The following is a 16,906-nucleotide window of genomic DNA, read 5'->3' as shown; positions in this document are numbered from 1 at the left end:
GGGACACATTGTCTGCCACCGCGGCTGACACATTAGAGGTACTGGAAGTTTCAGTTTAGATGACAAGTTCTGAGTTCAGCGCCAACACAAAGGCTGTTTTCCTTCTTCAAAGGGGTTGAATGCTGTGCACTTGAAAGTAAAAGACAGCAAATGACTTAAAACAGACGATGAGATTGCACAATGCGTGACGTCTGTGTTTCTGAATGTCTTGCCTTGACAGCGCATCATGTTATGTTCCCTGCCAAAACAGAACAAATCCGATTTGCAACACAAATGTGGTTAACGGCTCGGCGTTCAAAAACACTTCACCAAACCACAGCTTAACTGATGAAGGACTACTGTATTCCCCTGAGTCCATTGGCAATAACTGACTGTGATTGAAAGGCACTATTCTTGGAGCTGTTGTTTGGGAACATTAATTAGTTATTGATAAAGGGAACTCAGGGCTGGGGAAAAAAAAAAAAAAGCAATGAAATGCTTATGGGCAATTTTGTTTTTTCATTTCTTTGTTTTTCAAATGCAGCACACACACAATGGACTAATTAATTTTTGAGAGGTTCCACCTCTGAAAAGTAGCTTTAAATGCCTGAATACCACATCAAAACTGTTGCAAAACTTTTAATTCCTGTGGGGAGTCTTTTGTTTCGATTTAGCCTTTTATTTTTCAAAAAGTGCTTTAATGATGAGGTATTTATGACTAATTGCTCACTAGAAACAGCTTTGTTCTTCAGATCCTAAGTATCTAAACATCAGTCCACAACAGATAAAGTAGCATTGCATTTGCCGCAAGCTTCAAAGTCTTAATACATATCAGTACATATAGCTGCTAAAACCTCTTGCACCTTTGAAATATAACACCAACTTCAACACTAGTACCATTAGATCAAAAATGGATTAAAGAAATTCTAGAAAATGGTCTTATTTTTATTCATTATTATGCATGCAATCTCCCTCAGTGTTCACTGACTGACAACTAATGTATGAAGAGAGAGAGGGAGTGAGTGAGCAACACAAAAACAACCACCATCTGATCTCTTCTTCCAAATTTTGGGTGGGGTCCCTTTCGCTGCAGGATTGGAGTTGGAGGGGGGTTGGTGTGGATGGGGGGTTGGGTGCCGTCAAGCGGCAGCTTAAACACGGCTGAGCAGGGGTTGTTTTGCAGGCCTGACAGTCAACTGTGCATGGGAATTTTGTGACAAGTTGAGAAAATCACACTTCACACGTTACCAGCTGTACAATAAAGGAGTGGGACAGTGTGAGAACATAACATCCTGCACGGGCTGACCAACGCTCCACGCAAAAAGCAACAGCATCTGCTTTCATCCAGAAATTGTCCCCTGGGAAAAATCTGACTCACACGATGGATCAAATAGTCTCACTCTTCTTGCATGGCTGTTTTGCACTCAGTAACCCCCCTGCGTTCTGCATATAAGGCTAGATTTCACTGTACTGTTTTTTTCCCCCTCTCTTGAGTGATGCCATGGGCAGGCGTGCCCCCACCCTGCAATGAGGGTCACCCGCCACGGCTGCTGTTTATTCCACAGTCACTGTGCATCCATCAGATGAGGACACCATGTTCAACAATAGGTGCCCTCAGGGGCTAAACTGAAAATGGCTCTATGCTTATATCGATACATTGGTTGTCAAGCCAGCCCCAATGTTATTTGAGCTATGTTATGAACAGTTATGTTGTATTATGTTATGACTAGTTATGGTATATTGTGTTGCGTTATGTTGTAAGTATGTTTGGTTATATTGTGTTGTGTTATGACTATAGTACGCTACATTATATTGCATTGTGTTATGTCAAGTTATGTTATGCTATGTTATGCTGTGTTGGGGAAAAATTTGTTATGTTAAATTATATTTTGTTATGAGTATTTATGTTATGTTATGTTGTGTTGTGAGTAGTTATGTTATGTTATATTGTATTGTGTTGTGACTAAATGATGTTATACTGTATTGTGTTATAACCATGTATGTTATGCTGTTGTCTTATGTTATCTCTAGATGTTTTGTTATACTGTGTTGTGTCTGGTCTAAGTATTATTATATTGTTATATGACTGGTACTGTTGTGTTGTGTTAGGTTGTGTTATGACTAGTTGTTATTTCACATAGTGTTGTGTTATAACTACATTACGTTTTATTGGATTGTGACTAAGTAATATTATATTGAACTGTGTTATGACTAGCCATTTTATGTTATGATGTGTTATGATGTGTTGTGACTAGTTGTTATTTTATATTGTGTTATCTTAGCAATAGTATTATTATGTTGTCTCATGTTATGACTAGTTATGTTGTGCATCAACATCAATTTCATTTCATACTTTACCCAAATGGAGATCATTTTTAACTATGTCATACATGTGTTAGGTACAAATGCTCTAGTATCCTAGAAGCTGATCATAGGTTTTGTAAGTGGAATCATACTTTGCAAGGGTATTTGTGACTATGGCTTTAAGATACATGTAATGAAAATAAAAGTACAATATTTGAGTAAAGTAAAATTGCACTTAAATGCAATGCTTCAATATATGTAGTAAGTTAAATTTACCCCATGGTTCTGATCTGCTCTGCTCTATTCTGTCTCTTTAATAATGTTTGCATGACACACATTTAGACATAAAGCCATAGCTGTGAATCAATGGGACACTGACATGCTTGTGTGATAATTAAATTTGTGAATCTATTTGTTGCCTTGACAGTACACAACACATCACCATCATCACACCGACCCCCAGTAATTGGGTGGGTGCAGCCACTCTATCGAGCCGCAGCTCCCAATCAGCTGAGCTGAGCGCTGAAAGCAGTCACATGTCTTATCTGGGTTTGTGTTTTTCCCCCTCCACGTGTCAAGAAAGACGAAACAGAAGGCGGGACCAAAACAAACCGTCTGATTGGTCAGCTCCGTGTCACCAGCTTATGGCTGCGAGGAGGGTTGTTCTCTTAAAGGGCCAGGCACGCTATTATTATTTTTCTACCTCAACAACAATACAGTATGAGCTCAACACCTTATGCAGGAGCAGGTTTAAATCTGCAGCAGATATAAATATTTGTTTAATTTGAATGTTTTGGTCATGAAACCATAGACACCCTAATGGAAAAATGGTGGATTAGTTTGGCAAAAAAAATGGCATCAACCCATTAGGGATTTTACTACATTATGCACACATTTGTGATACAATTGTGATTTACCCACTTCTACACGTCTAAATTTCAGATTTAATGATTACACTTTGAATTCACTCATGTATTTGACAGGTAGGCAACAGTTGGATATAGATTTTGCATACAGAACAGAGCTAATATGTGTAGCTGTTTCATCAAAAATAACCATAAGTGTATAAAATACTTCAAATGAGACCTAATTTCATGCACTATAACAATAAAATACATTATCTGTAAAACAAATAGAAGCACTGAGTGCTTCTACTCGTGCATTTTGCTAACAATGGTCTATTTTGATTTTCAATGCAGGAGCTGTTTTGCTTATAATCATGATTTTTTTTGCTGTGTTGTGGCGCTGCTACACTGAAATAAATGGACCGAATGCTTCCGTACAAAACAGACCAGTATCTAAAATACCAAATAAAAACTGTTTTTTTTAGAGCAATAACAGCATTTTATGTCCTATTCAGGGTGTTATACATTTGCATAACACAGTGTAGCTGACTCTCTGCTCCTTTCACATTATTATTAAGAAGGGGCGGGTCCCGGCTGTCGAGGCGGACCGTTTTGACACAGAAGGAGAAGAAAAAAAAAAAAAAAACAACCTCCTCTGTAGTCAGCAAACATCTATGAGTGGTTGTAATGCAAAGAGGGATACGAGTCGCATCAACACGGACTGTAGGAAACAAGGCAACTCCGAGCTGTCAAGATACCACCGATCACAACGGAAAACGCGTTTGCTGGCGGTGAGTGTGTCCACAGTCGCGTTTGTTCATTATTATTTTTTTTGTGTGTATGTGTGTTGTTATTATTGTTCGGGTTTTCGCTTTTTAAAGGGCGAGATGTCCGCCGTCATCACACCGCCGTCGTCTTGCTCGTTCGCGGGGAATTTTGTCAACAAATGTGCGGGGCATGCCCGGGCAGGGGACCGGAGGGGTGAGCGGGCTTCCAGCCGGAGCGCTGGCACACGGCACACGGCAGAGAGCTTTTTTTTCTTTCTTTCTTTTTTTTTTTTTTTTTTAAATGATGCATCTCTGCTTCTGTCTTCATTTTATCTGTGAGGCTTTCTGTCTCGTGTTTCGACGGAGGGAGTGAATACATGACGAAGTGACTGTCCACTCGGCGAGATGCTGCCCGGTGTTTTTGACTCAGCCGCGGGTGTGTAGCTCTCCTCCTGCCGTTACACGTTGTTACAGCCGGCTGTTGGAGTCTCTTGTCTTTAGTGACTAATGTGTGGCTACTTCGAGTGATTCGAGCTGCCGGTTTTTATCTCGAAGGTGTTTGTTTTGAGGGGGGAGAGTTGAGAAAGCGAAGTGAGGAGAAAGTATCAGCGGAGGATAATGAATGTTTAACTTGTTTTTAAAGCCCTGCTGGTTTGCTAACGGTGCCGCTGGTGAAGAAATAGCGAAGAAACCGAGGCTAAAGTTGTGCTTACTTATTTAAAAAATAAATAAATAAATAAATAAATAAGCGAGAAACAGCCGTGTAAGTGTGAAAATCCACACATTTGTGTAGTTGTTTTTGGTTAGCAGCGTGTGACCGCGTCGTGTTTTCGACGGTTGCCAGTTTATGGATGTTGCGCCCGCAGCCGACGAGCGGTCGGAGCGGTCGGAGCTGCCCCGGGCATGGCTGCTTCTGATGCGGATACAGAGGCAGCGCTGCCCCGGTGGTCCTCCGGAGCCCCACTTTTAAAACAACTTAATGTAAATACCACGTTTTCCATGTGTGCTGATATAGTAGTTTTTTGTACTTTTGAAATTATTTTACATTCAAATGGTAGCTTGCGTCAACAATGCATACATCACCATACAATCGTATTTGACTGTTCACCTATTTACCTGTGGTAGCTACAGTAGGGGTTCATGACTTTATTGGAGCTTGTCACTTGCACACTGTGATCCGCGGGATATGTATTCCTACTCACGTGAAAGCAGTGGGAGAAATAGCAGCAGAGCTCACCTTGTGTTCACCCCCACCCCGAGCAGTGCATGGAGGACAGCCCGGTGCACAGATGGTGCAGCAGAGGGAGCCACTTTCTGCTGCAGCTTTGAGCCTCTGACCAGCACTGTTCTGGCTGCCAGGCCTCCCTGCTGCCCCAGGCAGTGTGTGTGTGTGTGTGTGTGTGTGTGTGTGTGTGTGTGTGTGTGTGTGTGTGTGTGTGTGTGTGTGTGTCTCCCTGTCTATGTTTGTTTTTTTTATGTGTCTGACACTATGGTTATCTTGCCAGTCCTCTGTTGGCTGCCAGTGGAAATTCAAGACAGGGCTCGCACTGCCACTGACACACAAGTGCACATTTGATCCCGGTGAAACTTTGCAGCACAGTGAAAGAGAGGCCCCCTTTCTGCTTGCATAGCATTAATTACTGTACTACTTTATTTGCCTGGAGGAGAAGTTAAGGCAGAGTAGGGCCGTGCTGAATATCTGTAATGCACATCTAATTAGTGTGCACTAGCGAAATGGACTAATTTCATTCTTTAATGCCCCTGGAGCGATGGAGGCCAGAGGATTTGTGGGTCAGTGATACATTTTTGTTTACCAAAAAACACAGCCGGTCTGATTCAGAGACATACATCTTACATTAATAATGTGGCCTGACTAATCAGACAGTGTTTTTCCACAGCTGTTCAAAGTGGAGTTTCCTCCTTTGACTCCATATGACATGACATCATGCGAAGGGACACTTTCACAAAGAGATGACTCGGGCCGCCTCACTCAGTAAACACAATACCAGTATATCCAGTTCCAACTTTTGCCAGTCGACCCGGCCTATTTGTCTCCACTCACACATAGAAAGGATAAGACCGGCAACCTCGACAAAAAAAGATGAAACAGTAGTTTGAAGGTGGCACGTGGCCAAGGAGGGAGAGGGCGTGAGTGTTTGCGTTCAGCAGACGCAGTTGAGGATGGAGTGAAACTCGTTATCTCCCTCATGAAACGGCGGCTGCACGCAGCACCTGACAGTCTAGCCAGAACTTTGGTTTCACTGAGGTTTCACTCACACACCAACCCGCTGCTGTTTGTGTGTGTGTGTGTGTGTGTGTGTGTGATAGTGTAGACAGGCAGCTATCCAGTGATAGGAGAGAGGAAGGGAGGGAGGGAGGGAGGCAATGAGGATCGGTCTTTTAATGTTGAGCTGCAGAATTGTGCAGGAGGAAGTTAATCCCCTGACTGTGCTCTGCTCTGTGGCACACTGTTCCAGATTAAGGTAGTTGTGAGGGAAGAAAGCAGCTCCGGTGGATCTTTTGGCACTCAATTACAAACTGGCACATTATCAGGAACAGCTTGGCAAAATCTGCTGCGGGAGGGTGGCAAATCTGGCGTAGCATTTTTAGCCGCCCACTGGGTCCCCCCTACACAGGGTGTTTCCATACGTTTGGCTCCTGTTGCTACTCATCACTATATTATAAGAGATAATCGCGTTAGCTGCAGCTGGCCTCTTGTATGTTTACCTTTCTTTACATATTGTAGACGTTCACATTAGCAGATCCATCTGTGCTTCTGTGATTACTCATCTCTGCCTGTTTGTTTACAGTATTACCACACGCAACATTAGCCTCTTTTAATGACTAATGATTTCCATTGAATGTAGACAGGGTGGGATCATTTTTCTATCTGCCAGAGGGCAAAGTTTCCACTGATAACAGGATGCTATTTGGCACTTTTTGTTTGGTCTTAAAACAAATCACGCCCCAAATTACCTGTGAGCTAAAGATCATAAACACATAGTTATGACTCAGGCACAGTACTGCAAATAGATTGCATATGCACACAACCAAAACAGACTTTCAAACTTTTGTCAGCTCTGGCTAAAGTTTCTCTCTTCTGTCCCCTCTTTCTTTCACACCAGGGAGTTTACCGCTGAGGCGTCGGATGGATGATGAGGAGGAGGACATGTCACGGCCCATCTCGCAGCTCTGGGGAACGCCCTTTAGGGACGTCAAATACGAAGACCGCGCCACACAGATCGCGGCCGGACAGGCCCTCGCTGCTGTCACCGCCGCCGTGTCCACGTCACAGAGTCACAACAACAACAGCATTGGCATCAACACACTGCCCTGCAACTTGCTTCGGCAGCCTCGCATACCCTTTCACGGTAAGGAGGGGAAAGCCAGCTGAAAGTGATGAGGCCTTTTAGAATTATCGTCATCGAGAACAACCTCACATGATTAGTCATGCCTTTTATCTGGTAGATTACTAATTAGGAACTGTCCTCAAAGACCGGGGCGATTAAAACTGTCAATCCGATTTGGAGTGTTAGATCGGATAAGAGCGGGAGGCTGCTGTTTTCTTTTTTCCTGGACTAGTCGACAAACAAACAGAGAAGAAAGTCTACAAATTAATTTTCCTCACTGAGGGGAGATCCCCTCTTCCCGTAATACAGATGCTGAGAACCTGAGGAACATGCCATTCTTAGAATCTGTTTGCTTATTAACAAGACCGGCATCTTTATCGCATACTTCAGTACTCCTAATATGTTATTAATCTAAATCTGATGAATGATGATGACATTCCAACCAGTTTCTTGTTTGTATTTCTGATTTTTAAATAAGCATTTATGGAAGCACCAAAAAGATAATCTGACACATACATAAAGGCACATACCCACACTAATGTGTCCACCGGTTTTAATCCAATATCGTTTACCCATTTCTAATCAAATCAGTGTGACATCACCCTAATTGAATTGAACCAATGTCGAGGAAGAATGTTGTTTGTTTGTTGACTCTGTGTCAGCGTGTGAGAGGTGCATTGTTCTGGGTTTAAAGTCATCAGGACATAAAAACCACTGACTGTTATTACCTTGTCGCTCATCGTTAATGGATGTCATGCACTTGGCCCGCTGCCAGGTTTCTTAGAGAAATTATGGCCCTCTGTGAGGCAGAATAACCAGGCATTCTGCACACATGATAACAAAGAAAAATTGTTTCCCTCCTCCAAGTTGCATGACTTCAGGAGCACATGCTAGAGGCAATGAGTACACTCTATGACACAGCCCACAGAAAGATTGCAGTTCACTGAGGCCATTGTTGATTTAATAAGGTGTTTGAGTTTATCACCTACCAACACTCTCTCTCTCTCTTCTTTGTGGAGTCTTTGGTTGTACTTGGGTGCCTACTTTGGTTTTTTTTTTCACCGTCTGAGAAGATCTGATGAAAACCTGAAGAATAAATAGATACTGTATATTTGACTTCAGACACAGCTGTGTTTGAGGCTTTTAATAGTAATCAAGATAGCCGGACTTATTGTCAGACTGTCTACAAAGTGTTTTCTGAGGTTTTTCACTGTCTAGTCTAAAATCAAAAGGCAAAACATTAGTGGTTTTACTGAACTTGTATCAGTAACGTCTGCTCGCCTCACATTCATCTTGGCACTGACACTGACAAGCGTCTTGGTACTTTTTCGAGCTCCAACAACAACACAAGTTTTTAAGAAGCTTGATGTTTTTTGACTTTTAGGCAACGCTGGAATACGCTCACATTTCCCTGCTCAGTTTGAGCCCATGGAGGACCGGGGAGAGAGGCAGATTGAAGAGGAGGAGGAGGAGGACAGAGGGGAGGAAGATGACAGGATGGCAGAGGGGCCGGCGGAGCAGGCGGGGGTGAGCGTGGAGGCGCAAATCGGTCGTAAACTTCGGGAGATCGGAGACAAGTTCCAGCAGGACCACGTTGAACTGGTAAGCCTCACTCCTTAGCAGTGAAGTGGATCCTTAGCAGAACTCCTGTTGCAAAACAACTGCAGAGCCAGGATGCACTTTTAAAACTTTTCAACGTGTAAACAATGTGAGCACAAGCAGACTTTGTATAATACCTAATTAAACGCTCCATTTGCCTGCTGAACTTCTGTTCTTGGAGACGGGAGATAGATGAGTCTCTGGTTCTGAGCTAATATTTTGTTGATGCGAGACAAAAAGTTTGTTTGTGTGTTACATGTGAGCTATTTCTGCGTGTCAGCTTCCACTTGATTAGACACACAAAGCCACTGTGTGCCAATTGTGTGGCTCACTCTCGGGAAGAAAGGGGGCCAAACATTTTGCCAGCTGGATTGGCCACAACCCACGCTGGATAAAAATAGCCCGTGCAGTGATTCAACCGCTTTCTTGGCCACGCTGAAGGAAAAATCACTAATAAGACACGATTTAGTAACTTCATACAGGATACTAAACAAAACTGATATGTATTCAGTCAGTGTCTCCGGCTCCTGAATACACTGTGACAACATAGAAAAGTACTTTTTTTCTGCTGGTATCTAAATATTGATTCTTAGTATGGCACTGTGGTCAAGGTCATCTTCTGAACTACTGGAACAGATTATAGACTGCACTGCCAATACTATGTTAGTGGCACTGACACCATGTCATTACCGTCAATGGGAATATTAGGGATCTGTTTCCTGGTCTACAGAGACAGAAGAAAAGAAAACAAACAAGTGAAATCCATTCCCTCGTCTGAAGTTTTTTGGAAAGAGCGGATGAAATGACTCCCTTCCCATCTCTGACCAGTTTCCCACATCCCTTTTGTCCCCACTCCTTGAGCCACCCCTATGTTTGCTACTTGCGTACTTTACCTGAAAGCAGACTGACCATCTTCTCCTCAAATGAGCTCTTTATACTGAACACACCGCACGAAGCATGAAACAGTAAGATGCCTTTAGAGACGATGAAGGGAACTGAGCGTGGAGGCTTGCTGTTTGCTAAGCTCCTGAGGGAATAGTTAAGCACATACAGTGTGCGGTTCACGATATGTAGTTAATTGTGCGTGTCGAGGAATAAAATCCGCATGGAAACATGTGTCACACTCTTACAGATGTCTTAATACTCGAATGTGAAAACATGTTCCACTCCCTGTCCTCCTTTAGCAAGGACTTGGTGTCACAGTGTGTTTGATAACAGGTCGGAGGGCTTTCTAAAGCAGTTAGTGTTCTGACTGAGAGTTCACATTAGTCACATGACCATGAAGTTAGTTAATAAGTACAAATATACTGGGAGTGGTTCCTATTTTCTCTTGTAGCTGTTTTGCCAGGGGGGAGAAAGGATAACAACTAGACACAGAGTGAGAGAAAGAGTGAATATGAAGCGAGAGAGTTTGACAAAGCAGGTGAGATCGGCGCGACTGTCGCGTATAGCAGCAAGCTGTACGACTGTGTCTGGGTAGACTTGGCCGGCTGTTTATACGCCCGTCTAAAAATAGAGTCTGACTCACGGCTACCCACAATACCTCAGTTGTCCCGCTGACTGCCTCAGTGTGTGTCTTTGTGTGTGTGTGTGTGTTCTGGTTTGGTGTGTGACAGAGAGATAAGAGCGAACGTTTTCTTTTTTGTCTGCTGTCTGCACTCGAGTCGGTTTCATCCCGCAGGATCTGATACTGCTGTTGTAGGAAGAATCACAAGTGATCCTTTATGATATCCACTCACTCCTCTGTATTGTCTCTGCCTGCTATTGTTAGACGTTTTTTCACCAGCCTCTCCAAGCAGAAGTTGGCGGTGTGGGCTAATGTGTGGGTTTGTGTTTGTGTGGAGTAGATTGTATTTGCGGTTTTGAGTCTTATCCGTCAGTTTTGACTGCTTTTGCGGCCACTAAAACGCAAAAACTTTGAGGGAATTTTCATCCATCCCATGTTTTTTTTAACCATTTGGGGTGCATTAACCTAAAAAAAAAAAAAAACTAAATAAATGCCCATTCTCCGCCACCCATGCAAATGACAGCCCAAAGATGAGCCTCATGTGGAACAAACCAGGGTACTGTTTAAATAAGTTCTGTAGTGTAGAATTAAGGCAATTAAGGACAATTAGGGTTACATTTAGCGGTGCTGGTTCAATTCGGTCCAGCCTACTAGTTCTGCATCAAATAGCCTGTGGCGGACTCTGATTGCTAGGCTGGTAGAGACCTTGATGGAGGGAGAGCAGGCAGAGGGATGCTTATGCAACAGGCTGCAATATCTGAGCACGGCTGTTCAGAAAGCCGGTGGGGAGCTGTGCAGGATCAGAGATGAGGAGGGGGGGCGAGAGGAGATCGCAGGGCTGCAGCAGGAACCCCTTTATCTGTCTGTAGTCGACGTGGGCTGCAGAACCCCGATGGAACATGACAGAGCCGGGGAGAAGGCGGCTCCATAGGAGGGAGCAGTGTCTGTTTCCTCGGCTTTTGTTTTTTTGATAATTATTCAGCTGACTTTCGTCGTTACAGGAGAGCTGTGATGAAATAGGCAGCGAGCTTTCTGAAAGGGTTTCAATTTGAGGCCCCTTGTTTAGAAGTCAACAGTGCATTGTTTAGTAGGAGGGACCGCGTCAAACCTGAGGGGAGGAGGGATGGAGCGGTATTGTTAGGATGAGTGGCAGCTCCCGGGCGTTAAAGATGTCTTGTTTTGCAGTTGTTGTCAAGGTCATTTTCATCCTTTCTAAGGCTGATCTCTTAGTTGAAAATCATCTTGTCTCGACTCATCTAGAAGTTGTTGTGTCCCAAAAATGGTTCAAAAACGTTTCCCAAAGCCCAAGATGACATCTTAGAGGAAAAAATCAGAAGACATTCAGATTTCACTCAAACCGATTTTAAAACAGATGGCGACTAATGTGATAGTAGCTCTGCTGATGCAGCTCGAATCCTTTCTCAACTTTTTCACTAGTAAAAACAACTAAATAAAATGATCAAATTACAACTTCCCTCCCTGAGAAGTCTCTAAGAGCCCAGCGATCCACTGATACTGTGCATTCTGCAGAAGTACCAGGCAGGATGTGCGTGTGACGGATATGTTTTTCTAGACACAAGCTGATGTTGTGGAAACATTCAGTCTGCTAAGTCGTATAGCTTGAGCTCAGAGGGTTTACCTCAGTTCAACGTTAAAATCGCTCACCCCGATGATAATAACCTAATGTGTGTTTTTTTTTTTTCTCTGCCTTCTTGCAGTTCATGAGGCATCAGAGACAAAACCTGCCTGCCTGGATGCGCCTTACGATGGCCCTGTTCGGCTTTCTGTTCCCACGAGACGCTCTCTTCCCTCGCCTGAGAGGAGAGCAGAGATGAAGGGACTTCCTGCTGGTCCTTGCCTCAGCCCCTTGCTTTCCCCCAAATCCCACGTGGGGGAGCAAGGGACCGGACTTTATGAGGTGGCACTGTAAGATGGAACACGGGTTTGGATTTTTTGTTTTCTAATTGAATATGAAGACGAGATGAAGAAAACACTGGTCACCGCTGGACGGAGGCTAATTACCGTTTATTTTCTTTTTTTGTTTTTTGTTTTTTTGTTTTTTTGTTTTTTTCGTCTTTTCCGAGAAGGAGCCATTGCGTTTGAAGAGATATTTTCGAAATATTTGTAAGATTACCTATTTTGTACAGTAAACTGCTCTTTTTATTTGGTATTTCAAGTCTTGAAGGACCTCCATCAGTCCGGGGAATGCCTTATTCTCTCCTGCCACAGTACGACTTTTTTTTTTTTTTCGCATCACGGAAATCACAAGAAAGAGATCAAATATTTAAGATTAGGCCACTTTTTTTGGGGGGGGGGTTGACAAACTGTGGATGTGGACATTTCTGTGATGAAGTTACTGACTTATAACCTTGAGGACATGAGGCACATTTCTAATTTATTCTCGGACTAACAATAAGCCCTGTACTTATCCTTTTACTGTTCCACACTGGCTAAGTTGAATAATGCTTGTGGCGGTCTTACACGCCGGTGTTGCACTGTTGGTCAGTTTAATGCGTGTGTTACCAGCTTCCACTGTAGACGTAGGGACATTATATCAACCTGTGTCACCTCATCAGCTTCCCCATCTACAGTACCACTCTTGTTGTGAAAAGGCCTGTCATGATACTTTTATTGGATGTCGTATTGACCCAGAATCAAATGCAATAAACAAATGATTGCCATTTTACGAGCATTGTACGTTAGTGATTTAATGAGAATATAAAAGTATAATAATGCAGGTACAAAAAATCCTAAATAATGAATAAATACAATGAAAACACACAGTGATAAGACCAATTATCATGACAGGCCTGGATCTTGTCAAAGTGGCCTAACGACCCACTGTGTAGATTCAGATCCTGTTGATTCATTCATACTTGAATTACGCTCTAAGATGCTTTAGTCGAGTAACATCGTGATTGTGCTTTTAATCCGTGGTCATGCGTATGTAGGAGTGTGTGCTTACTGTTTCTAAAATCTGCAGTCCTTTTGAAACCAAATGAGCACAATCAAAGTCAAAACAAATCTCCTGTGTGGGATTACGATCAGGGAACTGGAAAAACAATCAGACGCACGAAAAGCTTTGGATTAGGTTTCATCATTGTCTGAAGCTTTTCGGGGTTTATTTCTCTAGCTGGATTGACAATCGCAACTTTGCCCTGTGCGGGTCGCCTGCAAGAGAGATGACATTTATCAGCATTTCTTTTAGGGGGCGAGCAATATCCAAGCCAGTGGAAGGAAGGAAGTATAATCTTAGGGATCTGTTGCATTCGCAATCAAACTGACATCCATAGAAGGACATTTCCCAGAACATGGCTGTGTTCTCAAAGAAATATCTTTGTTACAGAAACATTTTTATGGTTTAAGTTACAGAGATGCATTTTTATTTCATTTCACTCCAGGTCCAAATCCAAATGAGTCGAGCACTGACTCAATCCCCGACGTGCCGATACATTTATCAACTCAACTTTTTCATTCAAGTGCTTTCTTTCACCTAACTGCCGGTGGTGCATTCACTGAGAACTCTGTAAGAACAGCTTCTGTACAGTTCAAAAGAACCATTGTACTAATCACACAGACACATTTAGGACGTTTTTTTTTTTGTTTTTTTTACATTTTTGTGCGACAACTGCTTTGTTAGCATTCTGCAATGACACAGCCACTGTTTCTCAATGTGTTTTTATCAAGGAAAGACGTCTTTACGGACTTTAAATGAGATGTTAAAAATTCTTCATTTGATGTATTATTTCAGTCTGTTGTAAATTCATGATATGAACTTTTGAAAGACACTGATGGGTTTTTTTTTCTTGCTTTTGGTTTTCTCCAGGGAGTAGTTAATAACCGTGATAAGTTGTGTTTGCTAAAAATCTGCCTTTAAGCGAGGACTCCGTGCGTCAACGTAGTTGATGGACGTAGTAAGACGAAGCTGAACAAGCAAAGATGTCTTCTTTATTTTATGTTTTTTCCATGTCATTTTCACTCTCCATCAACATGGAAGTGTGTTACAGATTGTTAGCTTTTTTTTTTTTCTCCTTTAAACCAAACGTTTGTTTCCTGCAAACACTGAACGCTGAGCCAATTCAGACCGTTGTGACACACTCTTCAGTCCAAAGTTTCGCACCCTCGCTTCTCTTTGACCGAACGCCATGTTTAACTACTCCCTGTCCTTACTGAGAACAAGTTTCATATTATTTGGTTTCCTTTAAGATAATTTATTCTAATTTATTTTGTGTATATTTGCTCAGTGCTACTGTATAGATGCTATCTCAGTGTGTACAGTCCTTTTTCTTCTCATTGTTGACGTGCATTCGGTTGTGTGTTTGATGCCTGTGTGTGCGGGGAGGTTGGACTTAAAGCCATGTGCCTCGTGCGTTTTCTCACACGCACGGTGTGAGTCCTTACAAATCACAACAGACAATCAAATGTACAAAACGTGCCTTGTGAGTCACAGACCTGCCACATCATCATAGACACTCGGCATAACAATTATCCCAAAGTCGCAGTTCTTGTTTCACTCGGGCTCTGTGAGATCAACGCTCTCATGCAGTAGAGTCGGCACAAACAGTAAGTAGTGTTGGTGCCTCGATACACGAAAAAAAGAACCATCAGTCGGATTCCTCGCATCCGCTCACGAGGCACAGGCTCAACCTTTGACATCTCTCAGCACGAACGGCGAGTTTCACCACGCAAACCTTCTCAATATCAGAAACGACTGTTTGCAGTCAATGTGCACTGTAAAAAAAACAACAACAATTTTTTTACCTGTATACTGTATTTTGCGCCTCTCTCTTTCTACTCCTGTGCTGAACTTCCCCTTTAAATTCTTGAGACTCTTTGAAGATCTGTAAAAAAAAACATGCTGGATCGGCCCAGCTCGTCTGGGTGTTTGTGCTTTATTATCTACGATCTAGTAGGGCTGTGGGTTTACATTTGAAGGAGGAATGAGCCACCACGGTGCCCAGTATTATTTGTACGTGCGACAGGTTGAACAGCCACTCAGTGGCGTCGACCTGAGCCTGTCGTTACCAACCACTGTTGCAACCCTGACTCAAGTGAAACATTTTTCTATCCGTTCAACCTTCAGTGTCTTTGATATCAAATTTATTCAATCGATTCAATTTTTCTTTTTTTTCCCTTTTTTTTTAAAATATCCAAGAAACACGTGCATCTTTACTGTCAAGTGCTGTGATTTGGTGTTTTTTTATACATTAGACATGAATTTGACACAGCTGTCGTTGCGATCTTTATAAGAAACATTTTTTGCAGAAAATTTTCCATATCTTTTTCTAAGAAGACGAAGAAAGAACTACAACCACACAACCTTTTCTGCTTTTTCTATGATTGCTTTTTTCTTTTTCCAATGTTGTGGCATTTTTTTTTATTTTGGATATTGCCAAGTCTGCTGTGTCACTCTCAGTTCAAGGGCTTTTTTTCAATATAAATGTAAATGGAGTAAAAATGCATGTCCAACATTCCTGAAAAAAAAAATCTGTATCTTAAAGGGTTTGAATGTAATTTAATGGAGTGAAAACCACAATATCTCTTTTAATACATGAACTGAACAGTGGAACTGATTTCAGACCTCCGTGCCGTGTGTGCGCGGGGAGTTTGTATTGTCTTCAAGTTGCTTTCTTTACGTTCAGAGTGGTCTCAAGGATTTCACATTCATGTGTCCTTTTGAAGTGAGACCCAGGCCAGATGTAGCAGTTTTTTTCGTTAAAGCATTGGCTGTGTTATCGTTGGGACTGCTCTGTGTCTGCTGCACAGTTTTCAGACAGCACACGACATGGAGCGATGGAGGGAATGGAGGAGGAGGAGGAGGACCGGGGATGTTTGTTCTTTTTTCTAGTGCAATATGCTGTACATAAGAGCTTGGCTCTCGAAAATCTTACAATTTCTCTTAATTTTTTTTGTTGTTAAATGGGTACATTGCTGTTTTTTTTTTCATTAAAACTTTATGGACAATTGAAACAGCCTATGCTTCCTTTCTTTTCAGAAACAGAGCCAGGAGGAAGTGATGCTGGACTGGTTGCGTATTTGCACATTTGAACATTTAAACGTTTTTGTTTTCGGGATCTTGGGTACGCCTGTTAGAAGTTGGGGTACTGTGACATGAAAATACATTACTGAGGTTGCTGATCATTCACTACCATGATTGTAGATGTGTCACTAACTCAAGGTACACAGAGGGTGGTGGGTATAATAAACCAAAAAGATAAACAGTATAATAATGCACAGTATGTCTGACTCTCGGTCTGGTAGTGGTAATGCAAAGGATTTTTTAAATTGTTGCTCTCGCCTCACTCATTAGTAATGATTACATGGAAACATTGATCCACCAGTGTGGTAAATTCAGTCAAGCAGGGAGCCAGAAACTCAAGTAACTCATACTCTGATCTTAAGGTTGCTTAGTGGACACAGAAATGCAGGTGAAGGAATTAAAGACACCTCTGCAGCAACACAATCCGCAACCCAAAAACTGTTACAGTCAAGTATTCAGTGAGGAACGTCGGAACAAACTAGAGTTTTTAACCCCATGATGGTGCTCAATAAGAT

At 42.4% G+C, this 16,906-nt stretch overlaps 1 protein-coding gene across 3 annotated transcripts; it reads left to right on the top strand.

The window, feature by feature from the left end:
- Positions 1-3,724: 3,724 nt before the first annotated feature.
- On the top strand, positions 3,725-14,631 carry LOC119012878. 3 transcript variants are annotated; one of them, XM_037087076.1, is made up of 4 exons: positions 3,725-3,919; positions 7,021-7,266; positions 8,630-8,847; positions 12,070-14,631. In XM_037087076.1, exons 2-4 carry the CDS (start codon positions 7,044-7,046, stop codon positions 12,184-12,186), a joined length of 558 nt encoding a protein of 185 aa, XP_036942971.1. In that variant the 5' UTR covers positions 3,725-3,919; positions 7,021-7,043; the 3' UTR covers positions 12,187-14,631. The 3 variants fall into 3 exon arrangements, with proteins under 3 accessions (XP_036942971.1, XP_036942968.1, XP_036942969.1); XM_037087073.1 differs by lacking the exon at positions 3,725-3,919 and adding an exon at positions 3,967-4,109; XM_037087074.1 differs by lacking the exon at positions 3,725-3,919 and adding an exon at positions 4,178-4,331.
- The last annotated feature ends 2,275 nt before the right edge of the window (positions 14,632-16,906 follow it).

The sequence above is a fragment of the Acanthopagrus latus genome, chromosome 22, assembly GCF_904848185.1.
Source record: "Acanthopagrus latus isolate v.2019 chromosome 22, fAcaLat1.1, whole genome shotgun sequence".
Classification (NCBI taxonomy): Eukaryota; Metazoa; Chordata; class Actinopteri; order Spariformes; family Sparidae; genus Acanthopagrus; species Acanthopagrus latus.
This window is presented reverse-complemented; position numbering and strand designations above follow the sequence as displayed.

What these genes read in the sequence shown, in the direction of transcription:
- LOC119012878 (XM_037087073.1), top strand. Translation starts at nt 4,016, where the DNA reads ATGTCCGCCGTCATCACACCGCCGTCGTCTTGCTCGTTCGCGGGGAAT. An exon ending in CCGGGCAGGGGACCGGAGGG is followed by an intron (nt 4,110 to 7,020) that starts GTGAGCGGGCTT and finishes CTTTCACACCAG; the next exon opens with GGAGTTTACCGCTGAGGCGT. An exon ending in GCCTCGCATACCCTTTCACG is followed by an intron (nt 7,267 to 8,629) that starts GTAAGGAGGGGA and finishes TTTGACTTTTAG; the next exon opens with GCAACGCTGGAATACGCTCA.